We start from the raw sequence: 25,820 nt of genomic DNA on the forward strand, positions 1-25,820 counted from the left end.
TGAATAAACCCAAATTGTGCATTGCCTATTAATAAAAAATCACCGTAAACATTGGTAGTCTGGTTCCCAGACTAAAACATTGGATGCATACAGTATCATTTGAACTGAAATATGAATAAATTGTAAATTACATGTAAATTACAACAAGGGCTGTTTGTAAAACATGCATGCCCCCCATATGGGCTGTCAGTTGTAGTGGCAGCCATTGTGTGAATATGCTTTTAGTCACTGTGACCTTGACCTTTGACACTATGTTACGTAGTTCTTTTCAATTAGCGAGTCATGACCTAATGTAAGTTATCATTCGGAAACCACTGTACTATTTCGAGTCACTGTGACCTTAACCTTTGACCTAGTGACCTGAAAATCAATAGGGATCATCTGCCAGTCATGATCAAGGGGGGAGTGAGAGGGGGGTATAATGTGGGGTGTGGTAATTAATTGGATGTTTAAAAAAATGGGGGGGGGGCCGGGCGGGGGGGGGGGGGGGGGGGGGGGGGGAGGGGGGGTAGCGGGGAGTGAGAGGGGGGTATAATGTGGGGTGGGGTAATTTATTACATGTTTAAAAAAAAAAAATGGGGGGGGGGGTCGGGGGGTAAAAGACTTAAAAGTCCAAACCACCTGAAAAGTTATTTGGTATGTCAATAGATCAGTTTTGCTGTAATGTTTGTCACAACACTGATAATGGTGTAAAAGGTGTTAAAGAATACAATTAAGTGTGTGTTTTTTAAATATAGATTTTTTTTATTGAACTAAGCTCTGAAAGTGTTTTTCATTTGAGTGTTTGCATAAATTACTCATCTAGAACTCTTTAACACGTAAATATTTGGACTAAGGTATGAGCTGACTACCGTGCGAGTTGACCATAAAATGTGGGAGTTGACTACCGTGCGAGTTGACTTAGGTACGAGTTGACTGTAAACCTGACCTTCACCTTTACGCCAAGTTTCATGAAAATGCTTCAAACAGTATCAGGGCATTTTTTCCTGTTTTTGTGAAGCTGCCTTGGCCCCCCCCCCCATCCCACCATTGTGAAAAAAATGAGTGGCGAACTTAAAATTGTAAACATTTGAGTTGTGAACTTCTTGAAGTTGTGAAAATTTGAGTCGTGAATTTCCCAAAATTGTGAAAAAGGGCTATTTTCACAAAAGGAAAAAAGCCCTGCAGTATAGGAGAACTTGATCAGGCACAAAAATAGACAGGCTTTTGACCTTGAAGTGTGACTTTGAACTTTACCTTGCTTGACTGACTTATCCCTTTTGTTTGCTTCATGACCTTAACAATTGATTCAAGTTTCTTGAACATCCATGAAAAGGTATAAGAACAACATCACGGACACAAAAGTGTTGCAGACTCAAAAGTGTTACGACCAGATTGAGGAAATTACTATAATACCATGTCTCGCTTTGCTGCCCCGGATTAGACATAGTTTCAAAATAACTGGTTCAAGTGAGGAGTGACTGCTCGCAGATTTATATTTGGCATTATGATTTCACATTGAATTGAATACATCATCCCCCTTTTGGCCATTATTGATTCTTTTTTACTCTTTATTATACACTACATTGATATCTGCCTGATAAAACGCTACCGGATATATTGTTTTATATAACTTCAACAGGAAATTGTTTTATCAGCAAATGTTTAGTAATATTACTTGGAATCAACACAATATTTCTTTTTGTTATAGTATAAACAAATATGTATTCACGAAACTAATCTTTAAACGTCCTAAATAATCTTCAATTCATTTTTTCTATTAACACATAAACAATGGAAATATGGAATAAGTAAGATATGTCAATGAAAAAGTAAACAAGTAATAATAAAATGGAATTGTATAGGTTTAAAATACAATTTACAGTGTACTCTTTTCATCACAAATAGGGTTACATATAAAACATAATCCTGACCAGCATGCTTTCAGGACAAAGTACGCATGGCGCGGAAAATATATGAAAGCAAAAGTACATGTAGCAGCAATTGGAAGGGGGAAGTAATGGTGGCCCTTGGTTCTTTGGACAAAAAGGCATGCATCTCAATGTACAGTACAGCCAAAGCGGAACAAACGTATTTCGCGATCCGCCGCGGCAAGGCGAAATGAGTTGATGCCGCGTCAGTCGTTGAAGCCGCGACAGTATGCGGCGGCAAGTCGCATTTCGCCGCGAAACTTCGCATCTGTCTGCCGAGGCATGCAGCGATCCGCGACATGATGCCGAGTCGATGCGCATCATGAAATAAAAAATCTTTTTAAAATTATTAGTTACATGTAGTTAACAATTTTTGAAAGAACAATTATATTAATAATTAAAATCATAATAAATTTATTGTGGGCGGATTGTATTAGCATATACATGTAAGCATAGTTAATGTGTCTGGCCAATAAAGTTTGTTTCCCGCCCGTAGTGTATGTATTTCACACATAAACAAGGTCACGTAATTATGTTTTCGCACATACAAGTGGTCAAGGTTCCAGCATATGGTGGATTTATAAATTAATTGCATGTTGATTCTGCTCTTATATTTTAGCTGAGAAAATTAGCAGTTTGAAGCCACATCAATAATCACGACTGTGACGACGTATTTGTTGTCTTGTTAATTAACAGCTTATTATAACTATTGTTTGAATATACGTATATAAACACGTTATATTTTGTTCATATTATACAGTTAATATCGCTACTAATTACCCGATAATCCCGTATATTCCAGTTTTTAAGCAAATGCTGGTAAATATTTAAGATGCACAAACATTCTCGATATTTCCTTAAGTACCAAAAACATTTTGGCATTTGTTTCTATTTATAGAGATGATGAAATAACGTCTAATCGGGGCGTTTTTTTCCCACTGAACACGCGATTTACGCCTGACCCGATGTTCATGTATTTATACAACACAAAATACACCCAAACTTTCCAAACGACGTTCTACATGTCTGCATAATTTTCGCGCGCTTTTTATGAAACAAAGGATATTTTAGTACTGTTTATTTGATGCTAGAATTTGCCAAAGGACGCGTTAGCATTAAAATTCGGAAGTGTGTTTTGGATTACAAATTTAATAATGATAATCGAACGAAACATAAACAGTTGCGTGTAATTAATTCTACGCTACACATACATGTACATGTATGTACATGTAGGTAGATATCTTTTCACTCAATCCGCAGCGTACGTATGCGGCGGATTTACTCCACGAAATTACACAAAGTTAATACAGACTCGGCGTCGTTGGGCGGATCGATGCCGAGTGCCACGGCGATACGCCGCGTAAACACACGATTCGGCCGCCGCGGACTAATAATCTGGCCGTGGTGTAGCCGCAGATTATGTATGTGCCGCTTTGGCTGTACTGTCCATGTACCAGAAAGCTGAGGACTTAGTCATTTTATAAGTGTTGAATTTTTAATTATTAAAGTAAAAACAATCCTGATTCGTATATCTAACACAGGTGTGGGTTGTACAAACAGCAAGTCAGTTACTGACTTAGCATGAACAAAACATAAATTTTAAAAAAATGCTTCCAGTATAATATATTAATGTTATAGGGAAATAATATTGGAAAAAAAACATTAAGATTTGTGCTTTTTAATGCCAGTCATGTGTCTCTAAAAAAATCTTTTAAAACAAATAACAAAGATAATGCTTTGTTACTTAAATTATTTAATAACAGGTTTACAAGCTTGCGGCGTTGGGCACAGTCCTCTCAGTTGCCGCCTACAGCCAAGAAAAACTGGGCAGCAGTAGAGCGTATTTTCGAGTCTCACCTGCAAGAGTCATTTCCTCAAAACGTAAGAATCTGTGCATCTTACATTTTCTGTTCCCTTTAATAATGAACAGTTAAGATTTATTAACTGCTTGAAGAAACACATCATTTAAGTTCTACATACAAATGCTTATTTGCTAATAAACATTTTGACACATTTTGGTGCAATGCTTATTATCTTATTCTCTCCCACCGAAGGCAGAGGGATATTGTTTTTGCGTTGACATATGTTAGTATGATTTGGTCAGTTCAGAGTTGTATCCTTTAAGTGACGGCGAAGGATATCAGTTCATTGAATGTTCTTGTTTACTTTTTAGTTATTCAGACAGCTGCAGGGTGTCCAAGACAAATCAAGGACACCCTACTTAATCAATGCAATAGGGACATCTGGATTAAGTGGCCAGAGAAATTGCAGATGATAAAATAAAGTAAGGTTATGTCAACATTGAAGTCCATCAGTTTTTCAGTTTTATTAACCAAGCTGAAGGTGGGGCATATTGTTATGGCCTTGTAAATCTTAATGTTATCTGGAGATGTTCATGTGTCAAGATCAATATTGTAATAAGGAGTTTTGCCCCATAACTTAGCAGTTGGAAATATTTGTGTCATAAACGTTACCTCACTTGCAATTCATGTATGCACAGTTGATTCAAAGACTATTTAATACATAATGGTGAAATACATAATTTTACAATAAACACAAACTAAAATACACCTTTAATTAATTTCATTGTTTTCAAATAATTTTAAATAGGCAGCCACTCAGATATTTGTGTCAATACTTGAAATCCCATTTCAACCACCAATGTTTTTTCATTAGAGACCACATGAAGCTATTAGCTGCTGCCACATTGCAGATTGGGACTTGGGAAGATATTGAGGAGACATATATGTTGTCAGACAAGATGATAGAGTTCACTGGTATGCTTATTTAGTAAAGGTTATAATTTGGAGGAAAAAAATAGCCTATAAAAAATAATGGCTTATTTACAATTATTAATCCTCTGCTTACTAAAAATGTACTCATTTTATAATGCTTGATATATCATAAAATATATTCTTTACTTTCCTAAGAATTAGACAATTAGACCCTGAAAATCGCCTGAAGTCCGCTTAAAAATATTTAACGGATCCCTATTTCATACACAACTGTATGTTTCCTTGATCCTACAAATCCTTACTTCAAAACTTGTTTAAAATACATGCTTTCAAATTTCCAAAAAACATATGCAATTTTTGTGGAAAGTTTAAATTGCCTAGCCCCTTAATACATGACATAGCGATAGTACACATAGAGGATAAATGGACCATTATATTTAATTTATATTTTTCAGTATGTTATTTAAAATATTCAATACAATTTCATCTAAAAAAACAACAACTGACATTTAAAAAAAAGGTTTTATCATGAGTTAAAAGAGCTATTGTTCTTATAGTTAAATAACACGGATATAATTTCAAACATATAAAATATAAAAAGGAAAGTTTTAGATAACAAAGTAGATGTCTTATTTCTTTAATATCAATAACATTTTTATTATTACAGGTGACTTATCAACCCCTCAAGTACGTGCACATTATTGTACCCTCGTTGAGAAATTGTCCAACAACGACAATGATGCATGGACAGTAACAATAACTGTGAAGAAAAAATGGAATTGAAGTGCCATTGCAGCCACAAGTTCTACAAAAGTTCACTAACAAAATTATTATAACAGTGCAAAACAAGATGCGTTTGTGAAACACAATGTCTCCCTATATGATGTTTGACTTTGAAGGGTGACCTTGACCTTGTGAAGGATGACCTTGACCTTTCACCACTCAAAATGTGCAGCTCCTTGAGATACACATGCATGCCAAATGTCAAGTTTCTATATTCAATATTGCAAAAGTATTCATAAAATAAGCGATTTGGGCCACATATATTTGACCTCTGACCTTGAATGATGACCTTGACCTTTCACCACTCAAAATGTGCAGCTCCATGAGATGCACATGCATGCCAAATATCAAATTGCTATCTTCAATATTGCAAAAGTATTTATAAAATAAGCGATTTGGGAAGCGATTTGGGCCACATATATTTGACCTCTGACCTTGAAGGATGACCTTGACCTTTCACCACTCAAAATGTGCAGCTCCATGAGATACACATGCATGCCAAATATCAAGTTGCTATCTTCAACAGTGCTCCAGCTAGGATTTGAAAAGGGCAGGGGGGCTTTTTTGTCAAAAGGGCACTTTCGACGCGCAGTATTTTGTCAAAATGGCACTTTCGACGCGCAGTATTTTGTAAAAAGGGCACGTACGAGCGCGCGGGTGTTTCTGGAATGCTTCCTATTGCATGTTAATTTATATGTTATACATAATTATATTATTCCCATTATTATTAAACCATTCAAATATAATGTCTACAATGAGGATTAAAGTAATTACAATGTAATAAGAGATTAATGAATAATCATATGTAAAAAAAAAAAAAAAAATTTGAACTGGGAAAATTCATGCATTTTTTACTAAAATTGGAAATAAGTATTGTTGCTGTTTTGCTTAAACATGGTTCAAACAGAAATCTCATACCTAAATTCAAGCACTTTTCAAGGCCTTATTTTCATTTTCAAGGCCGAGAACCGTTCCTCATATTCCTTATTAAATGCATTTTCAAGCAAGTTTAACACAGTAAATATCATTTATTTGCTCAAACAAATTAAACTTATTCCACAATAACTCATACATGTTATTTCTAGTTATGGCATACATGTACATGTTTTCCATCCTTAACTCAATGAGTCTCACATACAGTTTGTCAACCAGTTCCGGATTATCAGCAGTTCTGATAAATTGGTATTTAATTTTCCATAATGCCCCAATAAAAACAAAATGATAAGTGTCTAAGGCAGGGATCATATTTTCCCGCAACATCAATCGGTCTGGATTCAAATGGGGAAAAAAGTGTCCGAAAATTTATATCCGAAATCATGACAAATTACGTTTAAATATATGCCATTGATTTTGCCATTCATGAGGGTGGTATCATAAATGTACAAGTTAAATTCCCTTAGCCATTTTTTTAAACGGAATAAACGAGTTTTCTCAATTGGTTTTATCATTTGCTATTTCATTGTTGTTTCGTGTGCTGTTTGATCTGACTTTTTCATTGTTGTCAATATTAGTAATCTGTGTTAGTTAATACCGATGTTTTAAATCGTTGTCGACTCGATAATAGCTAACAAACATGCACTGAAGTTGACTGAACCAAACAAAAAAAAAATCTGTAGCAGCAGGGTATGTTGGCTACTGACAATAACAAAACCAAATAGTTAAGAAATAATTTGTGTACGTTATATAGTTTGTTGTCGAATAACTCACGGCCGATAGTTAAGATGCGTAAGGATTAAATCATGAGTGCGAAGCACGAGTGATTTGAAACCACGCATCTTAAATGGGTTATTCAACAACAAACAATAAAGTACACGAATTATTTCGATTCTAACACGATTTTTACTAAAGATTTATACAATGTATATTATTTTTCTTGTGTACTATTTTATGTGAAGACGAGTTCCGCCCATAAAAAATAACTTTCGGCTGTTCTGTCAATCAGATCCGCGACTTTCACATTTATTGCGGGATTAATACGCTAGTTGAAAATGTATCGGCATGTTTTGTAAAGTTACAGCGCATGCTCTCAGTGTATAATTATTGCAGAATATTAGATTTTCTTTTTTGTTTAAATGAAAGTTTACTGTATCATGCATGAAATGCACAATTTCCACGAGGAAAACATCGAGGTTTTCATCTCAAAAGTAACTGTCCACGATTTTATCGTTGACGAGTACACATTACGGACCGATTAGTGTGCAAGGTATAAGCCAGTGAAATTATCGATTGATATTGACACGGGTTTATTCACGCATGACTAATACGCAACCGCGCGAATCTTCGCTTCTTGGGGTCATACTCGGATACTAGTGCAATAAACTGGTCCCGACCGGTTTAGAGACTGCAGCGAATGATTTATCTCACTTTATCGAGATAAGAATGTAATGAGGGTGTGTTAACATGTGCACTGTGTAATCGATTTCATGACTCTGGAATTTTAGCTATCAGAATCAGACCGACTGTTTGGGATTTTCAATCGGTCTTTCATGACCCCAATCGGTCTAGGACCAACAAAACCAAAAAAAATATGATCCCTGGTCTAAGGTATACATTAGGTTAGTTTTAGCAAGAAATCTTTTGTAAATAGCTTACAGGGTGGAAAAATACAGCAAAATGTTAACCGGAACTGATTGAATGAGTTATGTTTTGAAATGTGCATATGGATATAGAAGGCTTTATTATTTTCAAATAAACTTTTTTTCTGATTAAAACAAATGCTATAACAATGGTTTGAAATACTAATTCTGTAAGTTGAATGATTTTTAATAATTTTCCGAAGGGTGAACTTTAATTGGCTATTTTTTTACAAAAAAATGCATATGCCGTCTGGCCTAATCTGTTATGATACAAAATAAATGTTACCCTTTATTTTTACATCTTCTCACATTGACACTAAATCCCGAAGAAATTATTGTGGTCAAAAGAATAAACGTTTTTGACAGGTGATTCTTAACTGGTTGAATGATTGTATGTATTTTCTTTTTAAAGTTATTACAAGCAAACACATTGATTCTCAATTTCATGTTTTCTTTTTGGGTTTCCGCTTTCTCGTGGCTTTTCAAAGTGCTTTCCCCCATCCCCCGACACCAATGGTCTTCATACAGACCCGACAATGTGCTTTTTGAATGTCCTTTGTTTTCTGCACCCAGTAATATTCAGTTAACCACCCTGGTTTGAAACGACACTTCCCCATGACTGTGTTTTCACTCGCGAAAATTGATCACAATGGAGAACCTCTAACGTAGTACACATAATCTGTGACGTGTACACATAACGTTTTATAATTAATTTTATACGAAACTTATATTTCGTACTCAACTTTTTGCGCGAAGGAATTTATGATAAATTTTCGTAATATTTCCCAACGATTTAAGTTTATAATTAAAGCGATGATTAAAGTAATTTTGAGCAGAAATAAACATTTTCAAGGCTTTTTTCATGAAATAAGCACTTTTCAAGCACTTTTTCAAGGCCAACCTTTGTTCAAGGGCTTTTCAAGCCTAGGACTCGTTTTCAAGCACGTTTCAAGCCCTGTGCGAACCCTGTTAAAATGCTTCAAATCGAGAATAGAAATGTTTTCAGTAATATTTTTACTAAAGATAATAGACATGATGTTTTTTTATTATCTGAATATATGGTTGTCAAAATTAAAGGGACCTTCTGACGTTTTGTTAAATTGACAAAATTAAAAAAAATGTTTCAGATTCAGAAATTATCGTTGTAGTTATGATATTTGTGAGGAAACAGTTGAGTAATACTAAAAATGTACCATGCTCTAAAACATCCATTATATGCATCTTTTGACGATTTAAAAACCTAAATATTACAAGGGCTGTTTGTAAAACATGCATGCCCCCCCTTATGGGCTCTCCGTTGTAGTAAGAGCCATTGTGTGAATATGTTTTTTGTCACTGTGACCTTGACCTTTGACCTAGTGACCTGAAAATCAATAGGGGTCATCTGCCAGTCATGATCATTCTACCTATCAAGTTTCATGATCCTAGGAATAAGCTTTCTTCAGTTATCACAAACCATTTTACTATTTCGGGTCACCGTGACCTTGACCTTTGACCTTGTGACCTCAAAATCAATAGGGGTCATCTGCGAGTCATGATCAATGTACCTATAAAGTTTCATGATCCTAGGCCCAAGCGTTCTTGAGTTATCGTCTGACAACCACCTGGTGGACGGACCGACAGACCGACCGACAGACCGACGAACCGACAGACCGACATGAGCAAAGCAATATACCCCCTCTTCTTCGAAGGGGGGCAAAATAAAGTGTTGCAGCTCAAACGATTGAATTATTTAGAGGGTTATGTTTTTGTCAATATAAAGCATGTGTATGACAAACTTCAACACATGCCAAAATCTGTGAAATGTCCCTTTAACATTTCTTTTACACTTGTGGTCGGTGTTTTTCAAGGGTAATATGTGTAAGAGGTGTGTTATATACAACGAACATTAATTAAAATTGCCAAACATTATATATATATAATCAATAAAAGTTATTTGGTATGTTAATAGATCAGTTTTGCTGTAATGTTTGTCACAACACGGATAATGGTGTAAAAGGTGTTGTATACCGCACAAGATTCAATTTAAGTTAATTTATCTTGAAATTAATTATTTTGGTGTAAATCTTAAAAAAAATAAATGAAGAATACAATTAAGTGTGTGTTTTTTTTAATATAGATTTATTTTATTGAACTGAACTCTGAAAGTGTTTTTCATTTGAGTGTTTGCATAAATTACTCATCTAGAACTCATGAACACGTCAATATTTGGACTGAGGTATGAGTTGACTACCGTGCAAGTTGACCAAAAAATGTGCCAGTTGGCTACCATGCGAGTTGACTTAGGTACGAGTTGACTGTAAACCTGACCTTCACCTTTTAGCCAAGTTTCATGCAAATGCTTCGAACAGTATCAGGGCATTTTTTCCTGTTTTTGTGAAGCTGCCTTGGCCCCCCCCCTCCTTCCCCATCCCACCATTGTGAAAAAAATGAGTGGCAAACTTTTCAAAATAGTGAAAAAATGAGTCGCAAACTTTCTAAACATGTGAAAATTAGATTCACAAACTGCTTAAAATAGTGAACGTTTGAGTTGTGAACTTCTTGAAATTGTGAAAATTTGAGTTGTGAATTTCCCAAAATTATGGAAAAGGGCTATTTTCACAAAAGTAAAAAAGCCCTGCAGTATAGGAGAACTCAATCGGACACAAACATAGACAGGCTTTTGACCTTGAAGTGAGACTTTGAACTTTACCTTGCTTGACTGACTTATCCCTTTTGTTTTCTTCATGACTTTAACAATTGATGCAAGTTTCTTGAACATGAAAAGGTATAAGAACAACATCACGGACACAAAAGTGTTGCAGACTCAAAAGTGTTACGAAAAGATTGAGGAAATTACTGTAATACCATGTCTCGCTTTGCTGCCCCGGATTAGAAATAGTTTCAAAATAACTGGTTCAAGTCTGGAGTGACTGCTCGCAGATTTATATTTGGCATTATGATTTCACATTGAATTGAATACATCATCCCCCTTTTGGCCATTACTGATTCTTTTTTACTATTTATTACGCACTACTGATAAAACGCTACCGGATATATTGTTTTATATAACTTAAACAGGAAATTGTTATATCAGCCAATGTTTGGTAATATTACTTGGAATCAACACTTAGATTATCAATTTTTGGTACAATATAATCAGATTTAACAAAACCAACAATTTGATACAAGGATGTCATATATTTTTGACAATTTTTTTTACAAACACAGCAAAACACATATTTTACAAGTATTAAGCGCAAGTGCTCATGATGTCATTATTAAGTAGTCAAACATCAAAATCATATTCATTCCCGCTAAAAATGCAGCATTTCAGCGATAATGTCATTATCTCTTTCAAAATGGAGACGAAGTTATGATGAACAGATAACTGCCTGATCGTATTGTAAGATATCAGGCTTGGTTAGAATAAACTTAAGGTTTGGCAAGCTTCACCATTATTTTATTCTAAGCCTCGCCTGATATCATACAAAACAAACAGAGAGTAACTTGTTTTTCTCTACCAACTCGGGGTTTGGTACACAATTATGATTAGCAAAGCAAAGCGCAAAATGATGGAAAACAATCATACAAGCTGTAAAACAAATCAACGCATTTCAAAGTCGTTTTAACCCTTTGCATGCTGGGTAATTTGTCGTCTGCTAAAATGTCGTCTGCTGAATTTCTAAAATTAGCATTTTCTTCGATTTTTTTTTCAAAGAATACTATCAGAATAGCAAACAGTTTGGATCCAGATGAGACGCCACGTTCTGTGGCGTCTCATCTGGATCCAAACTGTTTGCAAAGGCCTTCACAACTCGGTTCCCGCACTGTAAGGGTTAATGTGAAAACTATCTATTAATGACAAAATATCCGCTAGTATTATTGATCCATAAGTATGCCCGTGACTTAAATATATCAGAGCCACTTAAAGAGCAAAAAATGAACAAATCAACACATTGTTACAAATCTAATACATCACATTCTAAACATAGCATGCATAATACATTATTTAAAGAAAAAAATAAGTATGTACACTTTAAATTCATTCTTGAATTGTAACATAACACTATTACCCAAACAGCTATTGTCATTTATTTCGACTTATTACTACACATAAAATATATATATGTTTAACATAGCACTTAATGACTAACAGCTATAGTAATTTATATCACTTAATAGTAATTTATATCACTTATCATTACACATCAGAAACAAGAATGATAAGCTATTTCACTTTGTACACCAGGATCTTGTTGTTTTTCATTCCCACAATAACAGAGTCAGTGTTGCTGTTGTAGCAGACCGACCATAGGCAATACTTCTCTGTAGCCAGAGTGGCCAGCTTCCTACTGCCCTTACTGTCAATCTGTAGGAGAGTAATGGACCCCATTCCACATACCAGCACCTGGCCTGCAGGTGTCACATGTACACCTCTTGGACATGGCAATTCAGGGTCTGTGAAGATGGAAAGGACTGATCCATCCCTGGCCAGAGTGAGGAGCTTGTTCTGATTGTAGTTCGTGATATACAACTTGTCACCTGTCAGGCTCACTGCACAACAACAGACTGCAAAACAGAATACATGATTATAATCTTTTGTCATAATTATGAATGAAATCAGACAAGTATAGTGCATACATGTATGTGTAAAAAATTATGAATTAAGTTGCGTTTGTTACTTTCACTTAAGGACAATAATGTAGTAAAAGAAACAATAATGAAACGTTCCTGTCTAGTGCTTTTCCACATATTACAAAAGCAACCTCTTAAAATTATCATCACATAAATTAAGTATTGTTTTTTAATTCTTGTTTGTTGTTTGCATCAATAAAAGACAAATTTAAGTTTATAATCATAAATATATAACATAAAAAAACAAGCTTAATAACATACCATATTACACTATGTTTATTTGATATCAACGAAATATAAAGAACAGGTCAAAAACTATTCTTTTCACAGCCATGCACTTTCGTTTCATAGACCTGTCATGGAGTGAAAGTCAATATATATATTAATAACTATTTGTATGAGTAATACTGCAGAATTTGAAGGGTCTTGCTGCTATAATGATATGTTCTTGATCATAGAGATAAATCCAATATGGATTCTTACCTGTCCGTGTATCTGGTGTATCTGACTTAATCTCGTGAAGTTTGCTGACTAGTTTACCATCCAGCGAGTAGTTGTATAGTTCAGTACCAGAGGTTACAAACAGGTCACCCCGGTGGGAGGCAATACCATAACAGTCATGTTGAAACTTGAGCTTTCTGTCTTTCACCAGCTGGTTGTTGTTGACTTTGATAAACTGGACCTGTTTACCGACAGTAACACCAACCTCACTGGGTGTGATCTGACATATGCCCCAAGGCTCATCAGATACACTACAGTGACTCACAACCTGGTACTGCTTGTTTAACAGCATGACTTTATTATTATCGTTGTCTACAACCAGGACTTGCCCACTAGGGAGAACACATATGTCTTCGATACAGCAAGCTTCATCACCCTGTACGCCTACATCAAACTCAGACTTCCCATCAATCCTCATTACTTGGTCTGCATTTCCAACTGCAGTCAATGACTGGGCATTGTGTTCAATCTTCCCAAGACCGGACAACTGGGAAAGGTACTGCATTATTTCACTATTAGGCTGGAAAGTTATTGAAAATTTTAGTTGAGCAGAGTTCTTCTTCTGATAGTTTTCAAACTGCTGTATTTTGTCTTTGCATTTAATGCTGGCTATAAAAGATAGTTCTTGCTTGCTTTTATCGCTTATGTCCTGAATAGCGTCTCTAAGTTGTTTTAATTCATTTCCAAGAGTGGAACATTTGTCAACATCACTTTTAAGGGAGGCTTGCAGTTTGGTCAGTGTATATTTCATTTCCTGCAGAGTTTTCTCTTTAAGCATGTTTAAGGCTGCAAGTATTTTTTGCCGAGTTTCCTGTATCTTGTGTAACTGCTCATCATATGTACTTTGCACAGACTGAATGCTAGCCTCCTGATTGTCTTGAAGCTTCCTCAGTTCTGCCAAAGTAGTTTGAATAGTAACTAATACTTGTTTGAGGTCTGTAGAGGTATTTTTAACCAAGTCAGTTAAAAGCATCACCATTTTGCATTGCCTGTAAGAAAACATTTTATCTTAATTAAAACCAATAATTCATACATGATGCATATGTACTTATTTTGTACAGATTGATCAATGTAAATCTGATATTTAAAAAAAGCTTGGTAAAAAAGATGTATTTGGTTAATAATGTGTTCATCTTTGTTATTTTGTACCATACATCAACTTTAAAGGCTCATATCATACAAAATAATATGACAGGGTTATGGTTAGACTTAAAGTATTGAAACGTCATGGCTTCTATGATCTCTTTCTTTTTTAAATATTTCACAAGTACATCAGTGACATTAATGTTTTAAGTGCACAAATTCACATAAATTTAAGCAGGATCATCTAACTGGTTAAGGTAACTTCTTACTAAACTGAAACTTAAATATACATGTTTGTAATCTTTAAATAACATCAGTGTTATTAATACTATTGTCACAAAACCAGGTTTTAAATGTGAAAAAAAGTCTGATAAAGGGAGACAACTCAAACTGAACTGATTGTTCATAGTTACCCCCCTTGTTTCAAAATAAATCTATTTTTAGTTGTGGCAACCTTGACCTTGGAGATATCGACGTAATTCTTTTGTGCGACACACTGTCCAATGATGGTGAACAAATGTGCCAAATGATTTTAAAATCTCACAATGAATGACATAGTTATGGCCCGGACAAGCTCCTTTATGGCCTTGTTTGACCTTTGAACTCAAAGTGTGACCTTGGAGATATCAACGTAATTCGTATAATGATGGTGAACAAGTATGGCAAATGATTTTAAAGTCTCACAATGAACAACAAAGTTATGGACAAGCTTGTTCCGCCCCCCCGCCAGCCGACATTCGCCAATCAAATAACCAGCATTTTCCTTTGGAAAACCTGGTTAATAAGGATCATCTAAAATTTGACTTCACAGAAAATTTATAATCCTGTCATTTTGTGATTCTATGTTATGTATTTTTCAAATTATTTCAGTTTTGCTGATGGACAGACAAATGGACTGATGACTCGAGGAAGGGCAAACAGTGTTTTTATATTCGAAATTGGGTCCTGTAATCGGTTCCATTCCCAATGGAAAAAAGTATATATTTTTTCCAAATGGAAGTTAAAAATTCCCAATGGAAGGATTCCAAAAAATATTAATTTTTTTTAGGTCTCTATATTTTTTCATTCCATCAATGTAAGGTCAACCTTAGTAAATATAATACTGGAAACACCTTTTTATTCTCAATTTTGAAGCATTTTTTTAGCTTAACAACAACACTATTTTCCAAATTTTATTCAAAACGCCGCAAATTTTCCCAATCCAACTGGACCAAAAATGGTGAAAAAAACACTGGCTTAACTAACAGACAGATGGCACACCTAGTTCAAGTGTATACTGGAATAAACAAATAAAGTCAAGCATATTCCTGACATCGCCCGTTTTAAGTAGACCAAGTTTCATAATAGTTCATTTAGTACTTTTTGAGAATTTCTATGATTCAGTTGTTTGATTCGACTGACATGTGGCAAGCTTTGATAGACATGAGGGACTAATAAAACTGATTTGCATGCTGGGAAATTTGTCGTCTGCTAAAATGTCGTCTGCTGAATTTCTAAAATTAGCACTTTCTTTGATTTTTTTTTAATAATACATTTATCAGAATAGCAAACAGTTTGGATCCTGATGAGACGCCATGTTTTGTGGTGGCGTCTCATCTGGATCCAAACTGTTTGCAAAGGCCTTCAACATTCGGTTCCAGCACTGAAAGAGTTAAAACATGCAGTAGTAAATATATACAGTACTTAATAAATATATAGATAATGCAGCCAATAGCAAGAAGTAAGCATAATATTTGTAACATTTTTGAATTTGGAAAAAGAAGTTTTAATTTCTTTTAATTTTATGACAGACAGATAAATTAACAATCAAAACACTCAACTGTTATCAGCATTGTACTTAAAGTTATCATTTGTAACTTGTATGTACAAAATATGATACCAATTCAACAACATTTCAAGGAACATAATAATACTGATGACATACCTGTGACCTAGTAGTACACAATTAGTGCAGCAGAGTTGACTGTGGTCTTGACAAAACATTTTCAGCTTCTCATCTTCATGGATCTCACAAGTCTGTAGGAAATCCTCTATTTTCTTACTGATAGGCCATTTGTTCATATCTCCTCTCCCAAATGAGACATGTTTTTCATATAACTGGCTATGCAGGTTAATACATTTGCCACAAAATAGCTTCGTACATGTTTTACAGAAGGACTCGGCACTTTCTTCAATATGTTTCTCTTTGCATGCATCGCAACAATAGTCCATCACTAAGTCTGAACTTTTATAAACTGAACCTGCCGCCATTTTGTGATTAGTATTATAAACTCACTTATGACACAGTTATATGCTCACTATCAATTTCACTCCAGGATTTGATTATAATAGTGTGAACGTGCTTCAATACACAATTATTTTTGAGTCTGAAATAAATTCACAGTCAACCTTATTAATGCTACTAAATATGCCACTTCTATCTGCACACAACATGGTGTTTACTAAGTTGTCAAGTGACAAAGGACTTTAGAGTTTAAATCTAGCTGATAATGGGGTAAACCATTTTCTGAAAATGGGGATTTCAGGGTTTACAGTTTACAACCACACAGCTACTGCTGCCAGTATAAACAAAATAAGCTATTTACATGTACTGTTTCCTCCATGTTTAACATGGATTTCATATTTATTTTAAGTATTTTTAGCATCTGTAGTGTTATGATCTCAATAAGTCAATAACTAACAAACAATACAACCCTGATCTACACTGAATTTTTTTTAACTTTCCCACTCCAAAATTTAACCTTTCTTAAATCAGGTAGGAAATAAATCCAAAGTGCTTTGGATAGCACAATTTATTTTATGCTTTACGGTGGTTTAAAGAGAAATATCAGTGCATTAAAAAAAACGGAAAATTTCACTGTTAAAACTGTGAAAATTATAAGTGAAAATTATAGATAATTTTCACTATTTTACCGACACTATTTTTTTTACCCCATTGTGACCCCCACACATTATTCCAACAAGAGCGAGAACTCTTCGATGAATATTTATATCAACATACGGAGTAACTTCCCTTGAACATACATGTACACACTGATAATGTTATTTAAGCTATACATAGACTCTGCATATTTATGTGACAACATGACATAAACAAATTGTGTCATCATATGATTATTTATTTTTTAAATGATGTTATCTGTATTTATTTTTCGTTTCATTGATATGTGTTGCATTGTTAATACAAAAAAGTTATTGTTTAACGTTTGTTTTCTTGTGAACATTTTGCAACGCTTATTGTAAAAGCGGTAATGATATTATGGGGCGCCTAAAGGGAAATTGGTTTGAACGGATTGGCAAACGTATAAACATATTAATTTGTGAACATAAAATACTCAAAGTACTAACAGTACTGGTGTGACGATGCTTTTGAGAGGATGGATATAAAAGCATCAAGTTAAGTTTATCTACATCACTACAATCACCACAATTGTGTATGTTGGTAGGAAAAAAAAATTTGGTACAAACATTTTGCGAAAAAAATTTGGGTATGAAAAGAAATTTGGGTACGAAAAAATATTTGGGAACAAAAAAATTGGGATGAAAAAAATTTGGACACGAACAAACAATTGGGGATGAAAAAAAAATTGGCAACGAAAAATTTTAGGTACGGAAAAAAAATTGGGGGAACGGGAAAGTAGTACCAGTGGGGAACTTGACCCACACTCGCACATTTTCGGCCCTTTCCGTCAAACATCAGATAAGTTCCTCGAAGGCGATAGTATGAATACACATTTCGGAAGCGGTAATGCGGTCCTACCTACGCGCGTCAAAATGTAAGCGAAATATGTACACAAGTCTGTCAGGAATGATTGAATTAACGAAGAAAATCATGTATTGATGTAAGTTTTTTGAAGGAATGTGCAGAAAATATATTAAACAAGTGAAACACAATGCCTCCTGCTGCGCAGCTTTGAAGGCATATATTTTACCTTTGACCTTGAAGGATGACCTTGACCTTTCACCACTCAAAATGTGCAGCTCCATGACATACACATGAATGCCGAATATGGATTTGCTATCTTCAATATTGCAAAATTTGACATTTGACCTTGAAGGATGACCTTGACCTTTCACCAATCAATATGTGCAGCTCTATGAGATACGCATGCACGCCAATATTGAAAAAGTTATGGACAATGTTAAAGTTTTCGGACAGACAGACGCTTTATATTTGACATTTGACCTTGAAGTATGACCTTCACCCTTCACAACTGAAAATGTGCAGCTCCATGAGATGCACATGTATGCCAAATATCAAGTTGCTATGTTCAATATTAAAAAAGTTATGGTCATTAAAGTTTTCGGACAGACGGACAGACTGACACACTGACTGACTGACAGTTCAACTGATATAGGCCACCCTACCGGGGGCATAAAAAGCAATGGCGATATTTTTCTCAGCCACATAATTGTTAATAGTTTGATATCACAAAATGAAAGTGAAAGTAGAACTGTCAAAAATGACAACCTGTCAACATGTTGTTTTTGCTGGCACGAGAGGGCGATAACACTCAATGTGTTCACATTTTGACCATAGGCTTTGTCAATGACCTTTATAGTATGGGTAGCTTTGATATTATTTATTGCTATCATGTAACTACATGATTGTGTATATGTTTACAATACACAAAGCATAAATAATGATATAAATATACTGATTGAGCTTATAATAATCTGAGAACTATAGCCAGGTCAATTAAGGACTTAAAATACAATTTTGTGTCCTGATTTCATGAAGAAATGACCATGCATGCCCTAGAATTCAAATTCAAGGCCCTGGTGTGACACATTGGTAGCATTACCGTTAAACTGTTACCAGGCTTATGAAATATGTTTTTATTGAACTATCTAAGGAAATCTAAATCAGGCACTGATTTTTCTTGTTTTAATACTGTCATAGATCAGTTGTGGCCTCTGGGTAATGACCAATTTTTGCTTACTTGTCACACCCTTAAAACTTTTCACACGTCTATAATAGCAAATCTGGATTTAAGTGATCTTCAATGGTACATTTAAACTTTAGCTATGTTACAAGAGTGCTGGTAAAGTCCAGTCACATATTTAAATCTAGGCCATGTCAAATTCAAAGTGTCAAAGACAAATGAAAGATGCGTTCATTAATTATTGTCCAGTTGTTTACTACTGCTGTAAGTTTTTATATAATATGACTGATGAACATCATGTGAGAGAAAATTCACATTATCATTGTATATCAGGTTTAGCAGCCTTTTAAATAACAAAGTATGCTAGTTTTCAATGTCGCTTCTGGGGATCAAACCCGTAGGGCTTTTAGGAAGATTCTGAAATTTTCGATCCCTCGAGAGCAACCAAACCAAAAATAAAGTCAAATATTGCCGACTCGGTTTTTTGAGTCGGTTCATGAGGGATAATGGAGCTTGATTGGTCATTGTCGGCTCTGGTACTACTTACATGTTCCCCGGGTACTCTTTAGTATACTTACATGTACCCTGGGTACTCTAAGTATACTTACATGTACCCCAGGTACGGTAAATAAACGTAATTGTACTCGGTCCATATTAGACTGTACCCGAGTTGTATTCGCGCCAAAAACCGATGTCGTAAAACGCGCAACCGATTATCTTAAACACACTTCTCTTCAAAAAGCACTGCATCAACATGCTTTTTGGGTATGTGTTCCGATAATATAGAGGCCATTCTACAGAAAATTGACATAAATGTGTAATTACAAAAAATAGTCGACAACGACTGATTTAGGGTTAAATTTCCCGGGTACATTTTAGTATATTTACCGTACCCGGGATACATGTAAGTATACTTAAGAGTACCCGGGGTACATGTTCGTAGTACCCGAGCCGACAATGAACAATTGAGCGATAATGGAAGGAGCAACATCTCTCACGCCCCCTAAAAAAGCCTTTAGCAGTATTCAATTCTCAACAGGAAAGTGCTGGAGTCATTGATCCCGAGGGACAAGAAAAACAATTGATTAATGCTCGAAATAAATAATTTGATTAATGACAATTCTATTATTTGAGCCAGGTCACAGGAAAAGCACAGTCAAATCAGTATCCAATTAAATTATTTGTTATTGTCAGAAAAACGCTTTTAAGCAAACAGCTTTCAAGTGACTGCAGGCTGATCTAGATCCAAACTGGCCACAATCGCCTTAATGTCTCTTTTACTGTGACACAGTTCATTTAACTTTAAAATGATAAAAAGTACTAACACTAAGAAAGAGTACGAACCAGTAAAGAGTTTGAAATCAATGTTGAATTTCAGGACAGCTTGGTGATCTGCAAATCCCCGATGAAATGTTGATATCGGGTATCAAAGCCATTCAATAAGTCGCAAAATGCTCGAATACAATTTATAAAGCACAATGTGACTTATATTGATAACTAAAAATACCAGTATGCCAGTTTTGCCGTGTCAAGCTGTTACAATCCAGAAAGTCCTTCATTCACATCGAGTATATATCCTTCGAATTCCAACTACATGTATTGTTGTCATAAGCGGAGATTTTGTTAATAAATAATTCATATATCCTAAATGACAGCTTCTAAATAGCGTAACAAGCCAATATATGCAGTAAGAAAGTTTTGAATCGAGACTCAAATGGGGGCAGCCATTGTTGAATGTTGAAACACGAACGACAACTCTGCTAGGAGAATGTTATCAATGACGAGCAATCTCCTACGCAGTGGCGAATGCAAAAGGGAAGTAACTGAAAAAATGCGCCGCGAGTGAAAATATATTTTTCTATGATCACTCGTGAATTAAAATCGATATTCCACCCAATCCAACAAATATCCTCTATTTAATCTCAACAAGATAGTGTATAACTTGTTAAACTGTAAATGTAAAACTATTTCAAACGTGTTCATAAATTATAAATAACTCCTCATTTTCATTTAAAGTTTATAGCTTGATTTTAATAAAAAGCTATATGGAAGTAATTTGACATGTATGTGTTAGCTTAACGCATTGTAAATAATTGCATTATGATCCACCTTTAGCATTTAACTGTATGTGCCTATTAGTTTGTTTAACTTCACAGAAGTAAATCTAGTACAGAGGAAGCATCAGATTATGGTATTTATAAATGAAATTATGTGTATAATACTATAGCACAGCGTTTTTCCCTGTTAGAATGGCCTTTTTTCACAAATTTGGAAATTTCGCGACACAAATTTTTCCAATTTCAATTAGTTCAAGACTCAAATTTTCACAATTTTATAAAGTTTGCAACGCATTTTTTCACAATTTTGAAAAGTTCTCCACTCATTTTCTCACAATTTTGAACAGTTCTCCACTCATTGTTTCACAATTTTGAACAGTTCTCCACTCATTGTTTCACAATTTTGAACAGTTCTCCACTCATTGTTTCACAATTTTGAATAGTTCTCCACTCAATGTTTCACAATTTTGAACAGTTCTCCACTCATTGTTTCACAATTTTGAACAGTTCTCCACTCATTGTTTCACAATTTTGAACAGTTCTCCACTCATTGTTTCACAATTTTGAACAGTTCTCCACTCATTGTTTCACAAATTTGAACAGTTCTCCACTCAGTTTTTCACAATTTTGAACAGTTCTCCACTCATTGTTTCACAATTTTGAACAGTTCTCCACTCATTGTTTCACAAAATGGGGAGGGGGCCAAGGCTGCTTCACAAAAACAGTAAAAAAGCTCTGTATAGGCTAGGCTAGCAAATATAAAGGGATCTTACTGGGGAAAAAATTTGCAGAAATATCCACACACAACCAATAATTTGGAGGTTATATATTAATTACAGATACCCTAAAGGAAGTTTTGGGATAGATTGTTCAAAGAGAACATCCTCAACAAAATTAAAGTACTTTTCAAGGACTTGCCCCATTTTCTGAGGACTTACTTTGTCATGTTTTTAATAGCTCATTCTTAAAGAAAAATTTGCATCAACTGCAGTAATGGTAAGTGCAGACAACCCCTGAAGTATTGTTTTGACCTCAATAGTGTGATCTTAATCTTTCACAGACACATTTTACTTACTTAGTGATAACAACATATCTCAATGACCTGTGTTAACCCTTTCAGTGCTGGAACCTAATTTTGAAGGCCTTTGCAAACAGTTTGAATCCAGATGAGACGCCACAGAATGTGGCATCTCATTAGGATCCAAACTGTTTGCTATTCTGATGGTATTCTTTGAAAACAATGGAAGAAACTGCTAATTTTACACATTCAGCAGACAACATTTTAGCAGATGACAAATTTCCCAGCATGCAAAGTGTGAAAGTCCTAGTCTAAAGACCATGATTAATCCATGGTATTATCCACATGGTCAATGTAACAAGTTGGACACAGTTAATTATAGGACCATGATTAATCCATGGTAGTATCCACATGGTCAATGTAACAAGTTGGACACAGTTAATTATAGGACCATGATTAATCCATGGTATTATCCACATGGTCAATTTAACAAGTTGGACACAGTTAATTATAGGACCATGAAGATTGAAATTGCTTTTAAACATGGAAGCCATGATTATAGTGGATTTTTTAGTAATGGTTAGAGTCATGAAATGTCCTAAGTATGCAGCCATCGACAGACTGGTTTACAGGCATGTATTGGCAATACCGATAAACTCGGGATTATAGGTATTAATTGGGAAAGGGATAAGCTAACAAGACAGTAATGAAGCCTGTTAAGCCCTCATCTGAATGTGAAGCAAACCAATAGTTGAAACCGCATTGCATTGCTTTCCACAGGCAATTTAACAGTCCCTTGCCAAGGCACTTAAATTTCAGAATCAGAATCCTTTACCAATAAGTGTTGATTTTTAAGTAACTGCAGCTAATCATTCTTAGGATCAAAGCAATATCGACTCCACCGAATATTTTGAGAGCAGATTTACGATAACATGTATCTCTTTACCCAACTTACGCCCGCCTCAATGCGGAGCGTCTTTGTATTAGACAATTGGTATTGGCCAATGAGAGTGCACGCTTTGCATAGCAAAACCACTTGTAGACATGCAATATCTGCAGTTAAATTATGCAGACGACAAATGATGTAATTGTCATAAGTGTGTGGTTTTGTGACAGTTTGTTGTCTTTGTCACCTACCACACACATCGATCCCTAGGTTTACACTTTACTAATAAATTCACTGCAAGTTACTTAGAAGCAGGGGTGTGAGTGAGGTGAAGTCTGAGGGGAGGACAATTCTGTATACTGATTTTGACTAGAACGTGAATTGCGTGCATAATGACAAACCTTAAAATAGACATTTAAACAAGGGCTGTTTGTAGACATCCATGCCCCCCATATGGGCTGTCAGTTGTAGTGGCAGCCAGAGTGTGAATATGTTTTGTGTCACTGTGACCTTGACCTTTGACCTAGTGACCTGGAAATCAATAGGGGTCATCTGCCGATCATGATCAATGTTCCTATGAAGTTTCATGATCCTAGGCGTAAGCATTCTTGAGTTATCATCCGGAAACCATTTTACTATTTCGAGTCACTGTGACCTTGACCTTTGACCTAGTGACCTGAAAATCAATAGGGGTCATCTGCCAGTCATGATCAATGTATCTATGATGTTTCATGATCCTAGGCCTAAGCGTTCTTGAGTTATCATCCGGAAACAATCTGGTGGAAGGACTGATCTATGGAAGGACTGACCAACGGACTGACCGACATGCGCAAAACAATATTCCACCTCTTCTTCGAAGGGGGGGCATAATAAACACCGTCTTTAACTAATTAACAAGATATATTTATGAAAACCTTTTTAAATACAAATTAAAGTTTTTATGAAAAGTCACCAGTATTAATCGTGATGAAACCAGTGTGTGTTCCTATCCCTGTGAACGATAACAGCAATCTTTCGTTTGAGCTCAATGTCTTGAAATTCAAAATAAGGTCAACAAGGTAACAGTGTTAAACTAACTACAATTTACCACAGGATCACATGGAAAACAAGGGCTGTTTGTAAAACATGCATGCCCCCCATATGGGCTCTCAATTGTAGTGGCAACCATTGTGTGAGTACGTTTTTGGGCACTGTGACCTTGACCTTTGACCTAGTGACCTGAAAATCAAAAGGGGTAATCTGCGAGTCATGATCAATGTACCTATGAAGATTCATGATCCTAGGGGTAAGGGTTCTTGAGTTATCATCAGGAATTCATTTTACTATTTTGGGTCACCGTGACCTTGACCTTTGACCTAGTGACCTGAAAATCAATAGGGATCATCTGCGAGTCATGATCAATGTACCTATGAAGTTTCATGATCCTAGGCATAGGCGTTCTTGAGTTATCATCAGGAAACCATCTGGTGGACGGACATACGGACGGGTCGACATGTGCAAAACAATATACCCCCTCTTCTTCAAAGGGGGGCATAATAACTTTAGCCTTACCAAGACAATCAATATTCCGTACCCATTCAGAAAGAATTATCACTTTCTGCTTTTTATCCACTCTTGTTTCTTACTGTTCCCATGAAAATTGATTTTTTAATAATTTTTCAATCTCCAAAATTTTGTGAGATTCCTTCCTTCCTTCAATAATCTTCATTTTCAATTCACAAAGGCAACATTTGCCTTTAAAAGACCGCTTGGGAACGAAAGCCAAGGACATCGCTCGTTTAAAAAAATGCTTAGGCCGTATCATCAAGTGTAATATGCGGAGAGGTTTTGAGGGCTGCGGATTTTTCGTGCCGCTTATGACATATCCCTGTGGAATCAGTCATACCCGCCTCCCCCATTTTCTTAACGAATTTACAGGAAAAGCGGAAATTACTGCCCAGATAACCTGATCTGCGGAAATCACACCCAGTAGAATTGCAATAAGTCGAGCTGGTGATTTCTCGAAAACTGGCGATAACTCAAGCATTAAAGGAAGTCCCTAACATTTTCCTTTCATTTCTATATAAAAATACCCGCAATAACTCAAACATGTGATTTTCGATAACTCGAGGATGTGTGCTTGTCCCTGAAAGGCATTTCACACCTAATTAATTGGCAATTATTCGAACACTTTCTCGTCTTGTCGGTACTAAAAATATTCGAGATGTGAAAACAGCGCAATCATGCAGACAAAAAACGCTTGATTGGGTGTGATGTTAGTCGAAGTTTTAGAAACACTGCAAATTGTCATCCTTTGAGATTCAGATAAAAGCTACCCAGTTTTAATGATAATTAAATTATTTCAAGCAATCAATACTTATGATAAAATGTATGGTATAAAAGAGAGCGTAGCAGATAAAATACTTATAAAGAGCTGCGCCATGAGCGCATGATACGCCCGTCGTTCGCCAATGAAGTAGTAAGGTAATAAATAACCCTTTGAATCATTTTTTTACTTCAGTTTATTTGTATTTGAATACATGGTTTATTTTATAAGAACATGAGCATGGAGCGCCGTCTCCTTGACATTCAACAAAGTCCCATAACTGTGGAACAACAATTCAGAATTCCGTCAAAAACGAAAGGGGATCAGGTTTTATCAATATTAAGATTGTGTTGAAATTTGAAAAAAATCCATCGAAGGATATTTGAGCTACGGTAGGACATTCAATGAAATAACGAAATTTTGACGAACAAAGTCCCATAACTCTGGAACGACAATTCAGAAT

General features: G+C 35.4%; 2 protein-coding genes across 3 annotated transcripts in view; both read right to left on the reverse strand.

Moving 5' to 3' along the window:
* The window catches only part of LOC127861185 (uncharacterized), a 300,757-nt gene that overhangs the window by 173,839 nt on the left and 101,098 nt on the right, over nt 1–25,820 (reverse strand). The window contains exon 4 of one of the 2 annotated variants that reach the window (XR_008040103.1): nt 10,672–12,528. Coding sequence is in view for 1 of the 2 variants with exons in the window: in XM_052399587.1 (XP_052255547.1) it covers nt 12,215–12,528 (314 nt within the window). In the remaining variant the exon portion in view is untranslated. Of the gene's footprint in view, nt 1–10,396; nt 12,529–25,820 lie in introns of those variants that run through there. The other variant, XM_052399587.1, reaches the window with a different exon arrangement.
* The window catches only part of LOC127859683 (dentin sialophosphoprotein-like), a 185,694-nt gene that overhangs the window by 36,542 nt on the left and 123,332 nt on the right, over nt 1–25,820 (reverse strand). The window lies entirely within an intron of this gene.

This window comes from Dreissena polymorpha, chromosome 15 (genome assembly GCF_020536995.1).
Source record: "Dreissena polymorpha isolate Duluth1 chromosome 15, UMN_Dpol_1.0, whole genome shotgun sequence".
Lineage (NCBI taxonomy): Eukaryota > Metazoa > Mollusca > Bivalvia > Myida > Dreissenidae > Dreissena > Dreissena polymorpha.